This window comes from Macrotis lagotis, chromosome 4 (assembly GCF_037893015.1).
Source record: "Macrotis lagotis isolate mMagLag1 chromosome 4, bilby.v1.9.chrom.fasta, whole genome shotgun sequence".
In the NCBI taxonomy this organism is placed as follows: domain Eukaryota; kingdom Metazoa; phylum Chordata; class Mammalia; order Peramelemorphia; family Peramelidae; genus Macrotis; species Macrotis lagotis.
In genome coordinates, this window is record NC_133661.1 from 56,106,967 (window position 1) to 56,124,107 (window position 17,141).

Genomic DNA, 17,141 nt, shown 5'->3' on the forward strand with positions numbered 1-17,141 from the left:
GTCTCCTCCAATACAGACTCCAATAACCACAAGGATCTGTTAGGCAAGGGTTAGATTCCTACTTTCCTTGCCACATATCAACCTGACCTCCATTTCCCCCAAAGGCTGGTTCTTGTGGGAGGTGAGATAGAAGTGGTGATGATGGTGGGATGAGCCCCTGCTGATGCAGTTAGGGACTGTTATACCACAGGGTTGTGCAACACAGGAAAGGCCCCAGCTCTCCCAGCTCCCCCTGCGGTGGCTCAGGCCAGTTGATTGGCTGCCAGGGAACCTCCAAACCATTATCACATGCTGTTGGACTTAGACTCATTATGCTAAGTCAGTGTCATGACAAAACTGGAGGGGCTGATGTCAGAGAGGGAGATAAAGACTTAAAGAGTCATGGCTTCTCTTGGCAGGATCTTTCTCTGGCTCTTTGGTCTAGAATATTCTCTACTTCCTTCAAAAACAAATGTTCAGTTAGACTAGTCTTCACAAACACCTTGGAAATTCAAGCTATCAGTAGCAATGTGCAAAAATGCTCCAAATCCTTAAATTAGAAATGTAAAATAAAGGAATTCTGAAGTACAGTCTCATTGCCATTAGACTGGCAAAGTTTACAAAGAAGAAAAATGAATGTTGGTGGGTCTGAAGAAAAAGAAACATGAATCTGTGGTTGTTGGAGGGGAGATAACATTTCTACTGTATCGTGCTTTGGACTTGGGAGGGTATCTTTTCCAAAGAGATGATAACAATAATTGACTTGTCACCTCACGCCTATTATCTCAATTGATCCTTATAATAATATTGTGAGTCCATTAGTTTTAAGACCACGAGTAATTACAGAGGCCAATGTTATTATTATGGACACTTTATAGGCAAGGAAGTTGAGGTTCATACAGTTTAGGAGACTCAGTCTAATATCTCACTAGTAAGAATCAGAGATAGAATTTGAACTCAGGTCTCTACTGACTCATGTTCCCCTCCAGTTCCAACATCATGCTTCTTTTATTTATAACTTTGGAACCCTTTTCCCTATTACCAGCCCCTGAATTTGAATCCAGTCTCTATCCATTACCACAAGGGTGACCCTGGGCAAGTCACTTCATCTGTATGGGTTTTAGTTTCCCCATCTGTAAAATTATATATAAAATACTGGATTGTATTATAAACTATTCAATTCTGTGACTATCAAGGTCCTTTCCAATTCTAAATCTATGACAACATGGTAAGGAAAATGGGTAGGGAAACTCTCTGTGTGTATGTGTGTGTGTGTGTGTGTGTGTGTGTGTGTGTGTGTGCGCGCACTTGCCTCATATCCAGGACTATCCCCAGTCATCCTGATTCATATCTGGCCACTGGACCCAGATGACTCCAGAGGAGAAATCGAGGCATTCCCTCACTCAAATTCAATTCGTGTGCTTGTCATGGCTATGGTCTTCTTGGAGTACCAAGGACAAACATTTTTATTATCATCCTCATCGTCAAGAATACTGGTGTCTAGGTGGATAGAGCACCGGCTCTGGAGTCAGGAGGACCTGGGTTCGAATCCGGCCTCAGACACTTAATAATTACCTAGCTGTGTGGCCTTGGGCAAGGCACTTAACCTCATTGCCTTGCAAAAACTAAAAAAAAAAAAAAAAAAAAGAAAAGACTACTGGCCTGGGGGCCAGTCTGCCTCTGTAGAGGCCTGACGATTTAACGGGAAGATGCTACTGCTTTCTCTTGAAGTGACTCAGTATGACTTCGTGGCCAGGTGTCTAGGCATTGTTGTATGCGGCTTCTCCAGGGCAGGAACTTTCCTTTTGGTCTTCTATCCCCAGGCCCGGCAGAGCGTGTTGCATACAGAAGGCGCTCAAGCAGAGAAGCCGCGCCCCGCACCCAGGAGGCGCTTAATCCCCGCTCGCGCTGAGCACTCGGGCCCGGGCCGCTGCCCGTCGCGCCTGCGGGGGGCGTGGCGTGGGCAGAGCCGGGGCCCCTCGCGCCTCCGCGGTCTGCTCCGAGCCTGGGCCGCCGGGCGCAGCGAGCCGAGCCCCCGCCTTCCGCCCCATCAGCTGACCGTGCTGTGCGGAAGGAACCGGCCCCGGGAGCCCCGCGCCCAGCCCGGAGCCCCGCGCCCAGCCCGGAGCCCCGCGCCCAGTCCGGAGCCTCGCGCCCAGCCCGGCCCCGGGAGCCCCGCGCCCAGTCCGGAGCCCCACGCCCAGTCCTGAGCCCCGCGCCCAGCCCGGAGCCCCGCGCCCAGCCCGGCCCCGGGAGCCCCGCGCCCAGCCCGGCCCCGGGAGCCCCGCGCCCAGTCCGGCCCCGGGAGCCCCGCGCCCAGCCCGGCCCCGGGAGTCCCGCGCCCAGCCCGGAGCCCCGCACCCAGCCCGGCCTCGGGAGCCCCGAGCCCAGCCCGGCCCCGGGAGCCCCGCGCCCAGCCAGCCCCGCCGAGCTCTGGCCTGCTCTGCCCTCCGCGCTCCTGGCCCAGCGCCCTGCGCCCGCCCCGTCCCCATCCTGCCCAGTCCAGCCAAGGGCCTCCCCTGGCTCCCTGCCCACTATGGCAGGGCTCGTGGTCAGTGGAACCCAAGTAAGTCCTTGGCCTGAGAAACGGAGGGAGGACGCTCTGCTGCCCTCGCCCCCTCCCCACTGTGGGACAAGCACGGGGTGGGCCGGGGTGGGAGGCCCTAGGACACAGAGACCCAGGCGGCAGGGGAAGGGGGACTGGAGCCCACCCTCAGTTTCAGTGTCTCCCCTTAGCCACCGCGGGTGCCCTCCTCTGCTGCCCCCAGGCCAGTCTTCTTACCTGCTCTGACCTGGCTGGCACAGAGTAGGAGGAAACAAACAACCAAAGCAGCCCCCATCCTACACCCTCGTGTGTGGGTTGAGTACAGTAGAACTTAGCTAACTGGTGCCAGGCCTGCCAGGGCTTTGGGGGCATAGAATGATAAAGGCGCCTCCACACATTTTCCCAGACCTCTTTGATGCCTGGCTTTGCCATGACCAAGCCCACTACCCCCCAGCGCCAAACAGTAACTGCTGTATGGAATGAGACATTCTGTTCTGATATTCCAACGCACACAAATAATAGATAACACCCCCCCCCCTCCTCCTGACAGGAGGATGATGGGATGGGGAAACTGCTGATGACTGTTTTATTTGCCGGGACACCTGCCTTCTGGAGCAGGTTTCCATGGAGAGTGAGTTAGCACTGTTTTCATTCCATGGCTAGGTGAGACACACATGTATTCACTCACATGGGGAATCTTCAGGGAGGTGCCTAATCATTGTTGGAGGGCCATAAGGTAGATAGATATGGGTGTTGGGTCCTGCTCAGCTGCTGTCCTAAGCAGATATCATGAACTCTATTACAGCCATTTAGATGCAGGCAGCTTCACTCTCCCCTCTCCACCTCCATGTCTACCTTCACAAACCAGCTAGGGTGTTTTTCTATTCTGGATTTTACTAGATTGCCTAAGGCCAGGCCAGATCAGACGGGTTTAACAGGACTGAGCTGGGAAGGCTCTTTCTCTTTTCTAAATAAATGTTGGTGGTGTTTTACAGCCCAGCTAGGTAATCAGTCAGTTAATCAATATTTATTGAGGACCTGCTGGGAGCTGTCCTCACCTTTTTGCTGAATTCTTTTAAGGGTCCTAGTCTCTTTGACACCCCCCCACCCCAGTCAAAACTGAGTAGTAGCAAAGTGAATCTCCTTTCTCCTGCTCAGAACTTAGGTTTCAGTTTGGGGAACCACAGAGACCCAGAAAGAAGTCTGTTTATGCTAATTTAGGAGATCAGGGATGGAGGCAAGGGGCCGGCTGAAACAATCCCTGCTTCTAATAGGGTCACTCAGATCTGGGGCAGCTGAGTACTGAATTTCAGAATATCTCCTTTTCTGGGAATTAGAGCTATTTTGAACCCCAAATCCAGCTCTAGGAGACTGCAATCTCTCCACTCTCCAACCAGGAAGATCTAAACATGTGATTTCTCCTCTATTCATGAGAATGATTTGTAAACATGAAAAATGTGTTTAAAGGGAAAACATAACGAAGTAGGGAGAGGACTGCATTTGTAGTCAGAAGATCTGATTTCAAGTCCTTTCCCACTGATGGGTGGTGGTGTCGGAGTATGAGGTTCTGAGTTCAAATTCTGAGACCTCATTTTCCAGCAGATGGCCTCTGGGCTCCCTTTCAGGCCAAGAGCTTTTATGATTAGCTGTATGAACTTGGTAGAGTCATATGAATTATCTGACCCTCATCTGTAAGTCTTTCTTTGCTCTAAAATTGATAATACAACTTGCTTTGACTACCTCATAGGGTTGTCAAGAGGTTCAAAAAGATAATTAATTATGAAAGTGAAAGTGCTTTTCAAATTTTAAAGTGGAAGTTATTCTGCATAGAACTCAAGGTTTTTCTGTGGCTATTCTTTCTCCTACATTGTGTTCCTTTGGGTGGGTTAACTAGTCACTTTTTGTTCCTTTTTTTAATTGCACATGTATGTGGGAGGGGAAACTTGAAGAAAGGCACATGAGACCTAGAGGGAAACTTGAAATCCTTTACTCAGAAAAATGTCCTTCAGTTGTGATCAAACAGTGACCCCGGAAAGACTTAGCTTTAAAAGATCAAGGTCTTCCACTGCGTTCATGGCCATCTCCAGTCATCCTGATCCACATTTGGCCACTGGATGAAGATAGATTTGGAGGAGAAAGTGAGGCTGGTGACTTTGCACAGCAGCCCCTCCCTTAAATTGGATTCACTTGCATGTCAGGGAGGCGTGATGTCATGGTCTCCTTTGAGAAGGAAGGGCAAACATCAATCATCAACCCCTGTAAATTGCCAAATAACAATTTATGTTTGGGATGGCTATATTCTCATTTGTTAATAATAAAATAATAATAGCAATAGCTTACTTTTATATAATACTGGGTCTTATGGCTATTATATATTTTTTTAAAAATCTAAACATCTTTATTTAAAGTTTTCAGTTTCAAATTCTCTTTTCTTTCCTTTCTCTCCTCCCTCCCCCACCCCCAGACAGTAAGCAATAAGATATAGTATAATACATAAAACATTTCCATATTAATCTTTTTGTACAGGAAGATTCAAATAAAAGAAAAATGAAAGAAAGTGAAAAATAAGATGCTTCAGTCTGTATTTAATCAGTATCAGTTCTTTCTCTGGATTGTATAGTTATACTTCATCAATCCTTTTGGGTTGTCTTATATCATTGTATTGCTGAAAATAGTTGTCATTCACAACTTTTTATGCAAGAATATTGCTGATATTATGTACAATGTTTTCTTAGTTCTGTTCACCTACATCAGTTCATGGAAATCTTTCCAGGATTTTCTGAAATCATTCACTTTTTATTTCTTATAGCATAAATTATTCCATTACAATTATATACTACAGCTTGTTTGGTCATTCCTCAATTGATGAGCATTTCTTTGATTTCCAATTCTTGTGAGACCATTTTCTCATCTATAAAAGGCAGGGAGAATAATATCATTCTACTTAATCATGGATGGTTGTTGGGTTTTATAAATTGTAAAGTGTTTTATAAATGCAAATGAGACTATAACCATACCTGACATAACTTGATATTTTGCAATAACTACTTTGTTACCATCCCATTGTAATATTATAGGATCATAGCCTTAGAGTTGGAAAGAATCTTAGAGATCCTGGGGTCCAACTTTTTTCATTTATGAGAAATCTGAGGCACTATGAGTATAATAATACTAATAAGTGTTTGGGGTTAAATTTGAACCCAGGTCCTCTTGATGATATCTCTTTCCAACTTCACCCTTGCCATTCATATAAATTGGTAGAGCACTCAAATGTAACATTATCTCTATGGTACAAATTACATTTAAGGAGTAGGTTTGTGACAAGGTTAAGCTAGATGAATTTAAAATGAGTTAGCTCTATGGTGGCATCTGAAGCCCTGGATTCAAGATCTGGCTTTGTCTTGTGATGGTGAGCAAATCCTATCACTGAGACTGATCTGAGACTCATCAACTGTAAAATAGAGTTAAGGACACTTTTTTGTTAAGTTGTTTCAGTCCTGTCTGATTCTCTGTGACCCCATGTAAGATTTTCCTGGCAAAGCTACTAGAGTGGTTTGCCATTTCCTTCTCCAGCTCATTTTACAGATGAGGGAATTGAGGCAAACTAGAGTTAGGTGACTTGCCCAGGGTCACAACTGAGGCTAAATTTGAACTTGGGTTTAACCTGACTCCTGATTCTAGTCACCTAGGTGCCCCTAATACCTATACTACTTATTGGCTCAGTTTGTTTCAGGGGACCCTTTCAATTCCTTGCTTCCCTTTGTTTCTGCTTGCCATCCTACCCCACCTAGGTGGAATTGTTTTCTGGTTTTAGGCCTCTACATTCAGTTGGAGTTCTTTCAGACTTGATGCTTGACTTCAGACTGGACTGTATCAGACAGCTGTCTGACATCCTAAGTGGATTTTCCTTTTCCCAGAGGCTCCCCTGATTCAGTCTTCCTCTTTCATGACTATTTTCTGGCTGCCTGGACAGATTCCCCCTTAGCCATTGTTCTTTATTTTCAAGTCTTCCCTGGCCAACTCCAACCTGTCTCTGGTTGCTTGATCTATCTTTTTTTGGATGCCTCTGAGTCAATTCCCTGTTTAGTTGAAAACTTGGGTTACTCTTCATTCTTTTTAAAATGTTTTTATTTTTGCAAGGCAATGGGGGTTAAGTGACTTACCCAAAGTCACAATGCTAGGTAATTATTAAGTAAAGTCACATAACTAGGTAATTATTAAGTGTCTGTAGTCACATTTGAACTCAGGTCCTCCTGAGTCCAGGACCAGTGCTCTATCCACTGCACCACCTAGCTGCCCCACTCTTCATTCTTTTTTCTTCCTCAGTAGCTCAACCATTCCATCCTCTTGGATTTGTAGGCCTCTGCTGGGTCACACAGTTCATGGCACTGGCATTTCTTTAGGCCTTTTCCAGTGGATAACTTCTAACCTGTCCCAGAACCCAATAAACAAGGGATTATAATCGAAGAGGCTGGGGAGGGAGTTTGCCATCCCACATGCCCTGGCAGGATCATTCGTTTTTAGAGCTGCAGATATTTCATGAGCTATTTGAGAAGTGGCACCCTCTTCATTGCCATTCTGTGTATCAAAATTAGGCAAATGTTTTACTTTATTTTGATGGAAACAAAAAAAGGAGCTCATTTGAGAGAAAATCCACCCAGTACTATTAGGACCAGAGTTAAGAAGGAAGATTAGATCTGTTCTAACAAATTTCTGCTTCAGCCTTAGTCTTCTCCTTCTCTGGAATGGGAATGAATTGTCACTTTAGTGTGATGAGACAGTATTAGATTTGGAGTCAGGCATTCTGACCTCAAATCCAGGTTTATCTGTTGATTACCTGGGTGACCTTTGGGAAATCATTTCACTTTGTGAGCTTCACCCAGTGCCATTAAATGTAAAATGAGGGGGCTGATCTGTTTCCTAAAGTCTCCTTGTGCTCTAGATCATTATACGTGTTAGGCTATTCCAAGAAGTAGCTAATAAAACACACCCATAAAATGTTGGGTATTTCAACTTAACTTAATTGTCCTATTATGGCATCTTTTACTGGAGATTTGATTCCTGTGGAATTACCCTTTGGTTCTTTTTCTCAATGAGGATTCTTATACAAAGAAAAGGAAACTTATATATGTTTTTCTTCCCCCTGCTTCCCCCTGCCTCCTTCCCACTTTTCCCTTTCAGCATGATAATATTTCCTAAATTTTGACAAGACACTAGGTTAGGAGATCTAGATTCTCATCCTGGTTTTGCCATTCATTGACCTGTGTGACTTTGGGCAAGTCACTTATCTTTCTAAGTTAAAATGAGGGCAATTGACTTGAAGACCTCAAAGAGTTCTCAAAGAGCTTGACTAGAAGCATTCCATCCATTTTCCCATCTGTGAAACTTGCTTCTCTGCTGCCCAAGTTTGAAAGGTGAAGGCTGTCCAGGTTAATGGGAGCCTGTGTGAGGAAGAAGAAATTGCTGGTTGAATGGCTATCCCAGGGGACCTTGGCTACATTAGAATTCAAGGGGCTTGATGCTAATACTGAAGTCATCTTTCCTTCTGATATCAAGATACTTTCTATCTGTCTGCTAATACAACTGATGGCAGAGATTGTGATGAAGAATGGACCCTATGTAGAAGAAAGGAGAGCTTACTAGATTGAACTCGGAGCTCTTTATTTTCCAGAAAGTGGATTTCTAAGCCAAAAATGATTTCACTGAAGTCATCTATTTTTCAATCCTCCCTCTCTCTTCTTCTTTTCCTTTTTTCAAGTTACTAGAGCTTGAATGAAAGGGGGTGGGTTGCTGTATTATTTGCTTGCAATCACTGCAAGACAGGAGGAGACCAAAGGGTGATTTGTAAAGACAGGAATGGTAGCAGTGCAGAAGAACTGAGATACCAATAAGATGCCTTATGGAGCAGAAATGCTTGGGAGGATATGAGAAATCTTTTCTATTTGTGCCTTCTCTGGAATCTCAAAACCCCAGATTATTAAGGGCCATTTTATAGGTAGGTGATACCTTATCTACTTGAAGCATTCATAGTCTGGGGAATCCTGAGTTAAGATGAGTTTTTCCTTAATAGGATGATTACTTGTAGGACTAACTTATCTCTATCTCTATCTCTATCTCTCTCTCTATCTCTATCTCTCTCTCTCTCTCTCTCTCTATCTCTATCTCTATCTATCTATCATCTCTATCTCTATCTCTATCTCTATCATCTCTATCTCTATCTCTATCTTCATATATATGTACATATATATATATTTGTATATGGTAGTGTAATTTTATAGGATTCTGGATTTAGAATAGATTATCAAGATCTTTCAGTTTGACCACTTCCTTTTACTAGTGAGGAAACTGTCCCAAAGAGGTTAAGAGACTTACCCAAGATCAAATAAACCCTGTTGTAAAGGTAGGATTTGAATTTTGCCCTTTGTCTTCAAATCCAATGTGTTGGCCATACTCTCATGTCTCCTTTCCCTCAAATATCACTTCTAACTGATGCTTAAAATTCCTGAGGAAGAGGGATGCCTCAGATACTTATTAGCTTGTGATATTAGTTACTTAAAATCTCTGTGCCTCAGTTTCTTTATTTACATCATAAGGGTGTTAGGCTCAATGACCACTTCTAATTATAAATCTACCATCTGCAACAAAATTGGGAATGTTTAATAACGTTGGCAGTGCAACAATGAAAGATTTAAATTGGGGCTAACATGATTTATATTATACCCTATTCTGAAAGCAAGTTTTTTTGGTGAAGGGGAGGAGAGCCAGAGGGCAAAGGGTATCAGAAGGAGGATATTCAGGCCAATAAAGGGAAACCAGACTTTGTTTCCTCTATGGGTTGGCTCAAGGTTGTCTGGTACTGCTCAATTCAGATGGTGAGGTGAAAAGATCATTACACCTCACGTCTAAAGACCTGGCTTCGAGTTCAAGATTCATTTATTCACTATGTGACCTTGGGAAAATAATTTCACTTCTGTTTCAGCATCTGTAAGATGAAGAGCTTGGGATGGATGAACTTCAAGGTTGCTGTGGGGTTCAGCAGGGATGAATAAGACCCATCAATGCCTTTTTGATCCTTTCTGTGTCTTTCTTCACTAACCTCAGTGTTATTTGAGGAGGGAAAAGTCAGACAGCTAAATTATGCTATCCCTGAGGAAAACACTTTCTTTGAAGGAAGAGCCAGATGAGTTTAACTAGGTACATTTCCTGAATGTCTGGTCCCTCACCATTTTCTGTTTTTCTTTTTGTCTTTTTGATGCATAGAATGCTTTATTAACCAATCAGCAATTTGGCTTGAGCTCCATTGTTCACCAAATTTCATCATTACTTTCTGGAGAGGGAAAAGGATCATATCCTAGATTTAAGTCTGGAGGGTAATGAATTCAATCCCCTTAGTTTATAGATGAAGAAACTGAGGCAAAGGTTAAGTAAGCTGTCTAGGGTCTCACAGGTATTAAGTATGCAAGGTAGAATTTAAACTCATGCCTTCTTTAGTCTAATCCAGTACTCTGATCACTATAGTGTAGACATTGGGTTTCTCCCCATTTATTATATTCAACATTTATAGTTTTTCATATTTGCAAAGTGCTCACTTGCATGATTTTATTTGACCCTCATAATAACCCTATTGGTGTTAGCACCATTTAATGGATCAGAAAGAGACTTAGTGAGGGGACACTCTTACCCATAATCTCACAGTGAATGTCTGAGGTGTATTTGGAAGAGTGGGCAAATGATATATGCTTCAAAGAACACAAAATCCATCAAAAATTGTGAAGGAAGGACAAACTTGCATGGTGATATTGTGGACAAAAAGGGCTTACAATTATCTCTCTAGTATAAGGTTGCAGGGAAGGCTTGTTAGAGGAGGACACAAGCTTATTTGCTTTGGCCACAGATTTACCCTCTCCCTTCCACAGGCTGGACCTATGCTTTCACCAGTGTGGGGAAATAACTCATTTGGAAACTGTAGTGTATTAGGTACTAGATAGGGAGTCAGGAATACCTGAGTTCAAATCCTGCCTCAGATACTTATTAGCTTGTGATACCAGTGACTTAAAATCTCTGTGCCTCAGTTTCTTTATCTACATAATGAGAGTATTAGGCTTAATGACCATTCTAATTATAAATCTACCATCTTCTGTTACTTAGTGCCTGGGAAGTTAAGTAACTTGCCCATCATTTTAACTTTTTCTGTTTCGTCCTTCATTTTCAAAGAAGACCAATGTCATCATGGGTGATGACTTGCATCATGATCACATAACTAGTTTGTGTTAGAGGCAAGACTTAAGTGCAGGGAATCTTCCCAACTCAATCCTTTATGGCACTTTCCCTCCATTTCATGGTACTTTTCTTTTGGGGGAATTGGAAGGGAAAGGGGGCAAAGGATGGGGGTTGAGCCTATTTTTTTCCCAGATTCCTGCCAACCCTACCCTGGTAACAGCACCTGCAATATCTTTTATGAGGCAATGTGTGTAATAAATGTGATGCATGACAAGGGAGGCTGGAGAAAAGATTTGACTATGAAGTATGACTGCTGGTTTTTATTATTAACATGCCAAGACTTTGGGGTTTCTTTTGGACACCTGAATCTGACCAATTTTAGACTAATTTATGTTGTACTATGGATTAGCCCCATTATACTAACTATATCAGGAAAGTGCTTCTTTCAGCTGACTCACTGAAGGCCCCGAAATGATGTGATCAAGAGGGTGAGTTGCAAATGTGGTGGTTTTGTGTATGCTGTAGTATCTTTCAAGATGCGGAAGCAATCAATGGATCAATGAGTCAGGACTGTGAACAGCTGGGCGATTTCCGTTGGCCACATTGTTTCTGTTCTATTTAATTTCCAGGTGTCCTACATTGGTCAGGACTGCAGAGAAATTCCAGAGCACTTGGGCAGGGACTACGGTCACTTTGCAAAGAGGCTTGATCTGAGTTTCAACTTGCTGAGGTATGTAACCTTCACGTGACAAATCATGGCCAGGTGAGCCTGGGCTTCGAAGTGCAGCATGGCCCTAGCTCAGAGTCAAGCGTTGCAGGGTTTGTACATGATTTCCTTTCATCCTTAATAGGGTATCCCAAGATACATGAAATTGAAGCCCCAAAGGTTTGACTGTTTTAAATTATCCTTCTGATTGCTTTTTGTGCCAGGGGAAGAGGTAGCAAGTATTTGTCTCCCTCCAATTCCCACAAGAGAGGGCACAGTCATTTTCCTGTTATTTTCCTGTCTTGGTGAGATGTGTGTGTATCCAAAAGATCATACTTGGAAAACGAGTTGAATCAGGCCAGCAGGGTCTTTTGGGGGGGGGGGCTGTATGTGTGTATGCCTTTCAACCCCTCCCTCCCTATTACATTTTCCAAGTCACAAGCAGGTGTGGGCCTTTGTGTGCGCGTGTTTCCTTTCCTTTCCTTGTTATAAATTGTGACCTTAAATATTTGTGATATTGATTTCTCCCAGATGGTGTTTAACCAGAATTCATACATTGTTGGCATCAGGTCGAGTTTGGGAGGATGGGGGTGAGAGAATTCTTTGCACAGCCAGTTGCTTAACTTTTGCCAGGTTTAGAGTTTTAACTATTATTTGGGTTTATTTCTTCCTTCCATTATGTATTAAATGTGTGTGTGTGTGTGTGTGTGTGTGTGTGTGTGTGTGTGTGTGTGTGTGTGTGGTGTTTGAGCCTTTTGGGTTGGAAGTACAATTGGTTATAGAGAAAGTGGGAAAAATGCCATCTGAAACCATAAGAACTTAATCTTCTGGGGGCAGGGCTACATTCTGCCTTATTAACAGGTTAAAAAGTTGTCTCCTTTTTTGTGAGCTCCATGTCTCCAGAGAGTTGAGGAAATTCTAGGGTCAGAGATCATGAACTTGGAATTTGGGAAGGTCTTTGGGAAAAGGGTCTCTCCTATCTCCTTTTCCTCACTAGAACCTTCCCCATTTCCATTACTGAATTGGGATTCTTGGAAGATATTGTACAGATGTGGTAATAGCTAAGAGACCAGAAACAATTCTATATTTCAAAGGATGTGGAGTAACACAGAAGGTATTTTCATACTTTTACATAGGAGCATGCAGTTTAAGAGAAAAAAATGTGGAAAAATGTTCTGTTTCTCTTCATCTGTTGTAACTAGGAATCTTTTTATTATGTTATTTTTATTATATTATTATATTATTTGTTTTCCAGTTATATAAAACAGTAGTTTCTATAATTTTTTTGGTAAGGTTTTGAATTTAACACTTTTTTCCACCTTCACTCCCCTCCCCTCTCCCCATAGAAGGCAATCTGATAATCCTTACATTGTTTCCATGCTATGCATTGATCAAAATTGAGTGTATTGAGAAAAAAATATCCTTGAGGAAAAAATAAAATATTAGAGATAGCAAAATTATGTAGTACATAAGATAATTTTTTAATTGAAGGTTACAGTCCTTGTTTAAACCCCTCAGTTCTTTCTCTGGATACACATAATATTCTCCATAGCAGATTCTCTAAAATTGTCCCTGATTATTGCACTGATGAAATGAGTAAGTCCATTAAGGTTGAGCATCACCCCCATGTTGCTGTTAGGGTGTATAATGTTCTTGTTCTGTTCATCTTGTATAGCTAGGACTCTTAAACAGCCCCCAAGGTTTCTGGTACAGTGTCTTAGATACATGTCCATGTCAAAGTTGCATTGCTAGGCTATCTCAGGATGGTCTTGCTCTCATGGAACTGCCTAATGCTGGAAGGCCTAGCTAACAAGAGATTATCAAATATAGCTAGATGACACAAGATGTTCAGTGGATAGAGAAAGCACATGGCTCCTTTGACCATCTTCTCAAAGGTGTTTCTACTAGGAGAAAACAACAAAGACATGATTATATTAGGGAGAACTCTCAATAATTTAGCTATAACCTTATTTTGGGGACCTGACTCAGGTTTAGGTCATTTTCCCAAAAGCTACCCAAATTACTACAAATTAGCAATTAATATAGTTCTTTGTAGAACCAGATAGTCGATTGCTGTCAGAATTAAGCTCTATTCCTCCTCATTAATAATGATCCCACCACAGGTCACTTCTGTCCACCTTTAATAACAGTCACAGAGCTCAGGCAAAAAACAGTCTTAATGCTGATGTAGTTCACAACCCTTAACTTCAGGGCTGCCTCTGACCAGGGTGCTGACAGTATCTGCTTTTTATAGATTCTTCTCTTTTTTCCTCTAGGGATGATGGTCTGAATCCTTCTAAATATATCTTAATCAGAGATCAAGGGCATGCATACCCTTGACTAACTTGTACTTTTGATCTTTTGCAGTGTATCTCTTCTAGTCAGTCAAATAATACTACTGCCCCTAATTCAATAAGCATTTTCCATAATTTATTTTGCCTATAGACCCCACCTGTGTGGGGGCAGGTTGGTTGTATTTCTGCTGTAGAAATTCAAGAGACCTTAATGTCTCAGGGGATGAAATGTGAAGGATTTGGTGAATTTAAAAATTATTGCTAATCCTAGTCTATTTATGATCATTGCCAGTGATGATGAAGGTCCTTAAAATCTGTCATTTAAAGCTTGGAAGGTCTTTGTAATGGGATGTATGTCTATTCTAATTGGATATGGTCTTCAGGTTCCTACAAGAAGATCTTTGTCCTTAGTTTGTCGCTCTGTCCTCTTTCCTCTAGTTACCTGTTTTAAACTTGCTGGGTGGCCTAGATTCCACTTTATAGATGTGGTTCTCAATTCATCAAGCTGACATTTCTTGTGTATGAAGGCATAAATGTGGGGAGAATTCTTAGATCACTTGAAAGAATGATCTTCAAAGGAGAGAGCACACTATGTTATTCTTTGTACATTCCATCATTGGCATAAACTTGCTGCAAGTGTGTAGTATAACGATATAGATACTAGTTCCTGGTTTTTCATGGGTTGAGTATTTGGTGGTGGTTGGTGGGTAGTGATACACACTTTTAGTGATACACACTTGGAGACCTTCTCTAGAATTTGGTACTAAATAAAGGAACCCTACAGAGAGAAACAATCTCTCTGGGAAGTCTATAGGAAATTGATACCTTTTTCCTGTGCTCTAGGATTAGAGGTGTTGATCTATAAATCTTACTCAGGACATTGGGGAAAGGAAATCCTTTTTTATTTTCCTTCATTCATAATCCAATTTTTCTTCAATTCTTCCAGGCCTTAATTCTTAGTAGTTTTAAAGTTCCCTCTATGAACAATTTGATGGAGATCTGTTATTCCTGAAGTTCAGCCAAATTATCTTAAAAATATGCAAAAGGAGTAGTGGTTATGAAAGGTACCCACTTTCATGCCTCGCATGTTGACATATAGGTGCAACTTAGGTCCTTTTTGAGACAGCAAAAAAGAATACCATTGATGCCAGGAAAATTGAGTGAACACTTTAAAAATAGTCTCATGAATAAATTATCATCAGGATTGTGGGACTGTAGACATAGAGTTGCAAGGAACTTCACAAGTCACTGAATCTAATTCTCTTTTTTGTATAGTTAAGGAAACTGAAAGTCAAGACAGTCTATGATTTGCCTAAGGTCACACAGATAGTAAGAGGAAGAGACCTTGTTGTTTACACTTCATATGCTGAGTAAATTTATCTCTAAGGAAAGGATATGCTGGGCAGAAAGTCTATCATGATGATTTTTAGGTACATTCTTTTCTAGATAAAGATCTCAAGTAAGCCCTGGTATTCTTCATGAATACCTTCCATCTTTCCATAGAAGTCTATAAAATATAGTTCCACTCAAAATTGAAATTATTGCTTGTGTCATGGATGTCTAGATATCATTTCAGTTATGTGGCATATTTGGGACTTCCAAACTCATCTGCCTTGTGTCACCCATTGTCTATCAGGTCAAGGGAAGTGGCTAATATCTTGTGAACCCTCCTCCAAAAGGGTCACCTTTCATTGAGATTAACTTCTTAGAAGTGACTTGATATCAAATGGACATTCTCATTTTTCTGACTGGAGTCTAAGATGTAGTTATCTGGAATGAATTGGCATATCAATCTTCCCTTTTACCTTTAGAGTTGACATGATTCAGGAACTTCCCACTCCCAACTCCTCCCCAGGGCAAGTCATAGAAAGGGTCCCCCTCTAGAGCTCTGGGAAATGTGTTAACGTGTAGTCAAAAGAGAGTCTCATTTTGTTTTGAATCCAACTTCAATATTCATAAGCTGCCTGACAGTGGGCAAGGTGACCATTTATTATTTCTGAGCCTCAGTTTCATTGTCTATAAAAATGGAAATAATCATACCCTATCTATCTCATGAAGTTGTTTTGAGGATTGGATGAAATAATTAATGGAAGTCACTTTGCAAATTATCCTACCTCTCTCTATACCTCTCCCTTTGAGGGAGAAATTTCTCCTTGGTTCTTAGTTGCCTTCATAAACCCATATTCCTTTTATAGAATGCCCCTGACTGGGAAGTCATACATGGAAATACATTCATACAAAGGAAGATGCCTGGGAATCTTAACTTTGTAGATGGGGCCTTTCTAGACTTCAGAGACTTATTGAGATCTGATTTAGAACCCTGGAGAAAATTCCATCCTGAGCCCCTGCTCTGCTGATTGTTGACTTTTTCCCTGAGAACATTATTTTATGAAAGACCACAACTATTCTTCACTTCTCTCATGTCTGGCCTCACTTTCTAGTCTTCTTTCCACTCTCCTACTACTTCTCCCCTTTTTGAGTACCCTTTCTTGCCCCCCCCATTCTTCTATGTGTTTTTTTCTGTTTGAAAGGAAGATCTTTGTATGTTTTTATTTATTTAAAATTATCTTTTTTTTTAATTTAAGGCAATGGGGTTAAGTGACTTGCCTAAAGTCACACAGCTAGGCAATTATTAAGTGTCTGAGGCTGGATTTGAACTCAAGTCCTCCTAACTCCAGGGCTGGTGCTCTATCCACTGCACCACCTAGTTTCCCCTATTCATTTAAAATATATATCCCCAGTGCTAACCATAATGTATGCTACATATTGTGCTTAATAATTGCACTGTCCCTGCCATCTATTCCCCGTCTCCACTTTCTCAAACCCAAGTTATTATATAATTCCATGATAGTGGACAGTTATTAACAGCAGTAAAACCTGCTCTATTTCTTTAAGTTCACAAACAAAAGATGTACCAATATGATAATAATTATAGCAGAATATAGTTCCTTTTTGAGTAGTTTGGAGCTTTCCATAGCCCAGTTTCATATTCTCTGGACCTGAAGAGGTGATATGTTTGTGTGTGTGTGTGTCTGTCTGTGTCTATATATATCTATATATGTGTATATGAAAACATAAGAACCCTATAGGATGGAGTTGAAACAAAATCAAGAAGCATTACGTTTAAAGTAAGTTAAATTGGATTCTAGTCCAGATGTGCAGGAAGAGTGTAGAGTGATCTATATCTCAGTATGACTTGTACTGATCATCTGTGGCCATCATTCATTAGATGTTTCCTGGCTTGACTATAGTCAGAAAGATATTCTTATGGTTAGGGAATCAGCCAGATTCTTGACCTTACATCTCCAAATATCCTGTGTTCTCTGACCTCTGGGGCTTTTAGGCTCATGTGAGGTGGGCTACAGGAAGCCTTTGGTACACAGGAAGTGGGCATGAG

General features: G+C 41.8%; 1 protein-coding gene across 1 annotated transcript in view; it reads left to right on the forward strand.

The window, feature by feature from the left end:
- The first annotated feature begins 2,456 nt into the window (after positions 1-2,456).
- The window catches only part of LRMDA (leucine rich melanocyte differentiation associated), a 1,329,142-nt gene continuing 1,314,457 nt past the window's right edge, over positions 2,457-17,141 (forward strand). The window contains exons 1-2 of the mRNA XM_074232911.1: positions 2,457-2,545; positions 11,374-11,474. Coding sequence (XP_074089012.1) covers positions 2,516-2,545; positions 11,374-11,474 — 131 coding nt within the window. The 5' untranslated portion in view covers positions 2,457-2,515. The remainder of the gene's footprint in view (positions 2,546-11,373; positions 11,475-17,141) is intronic.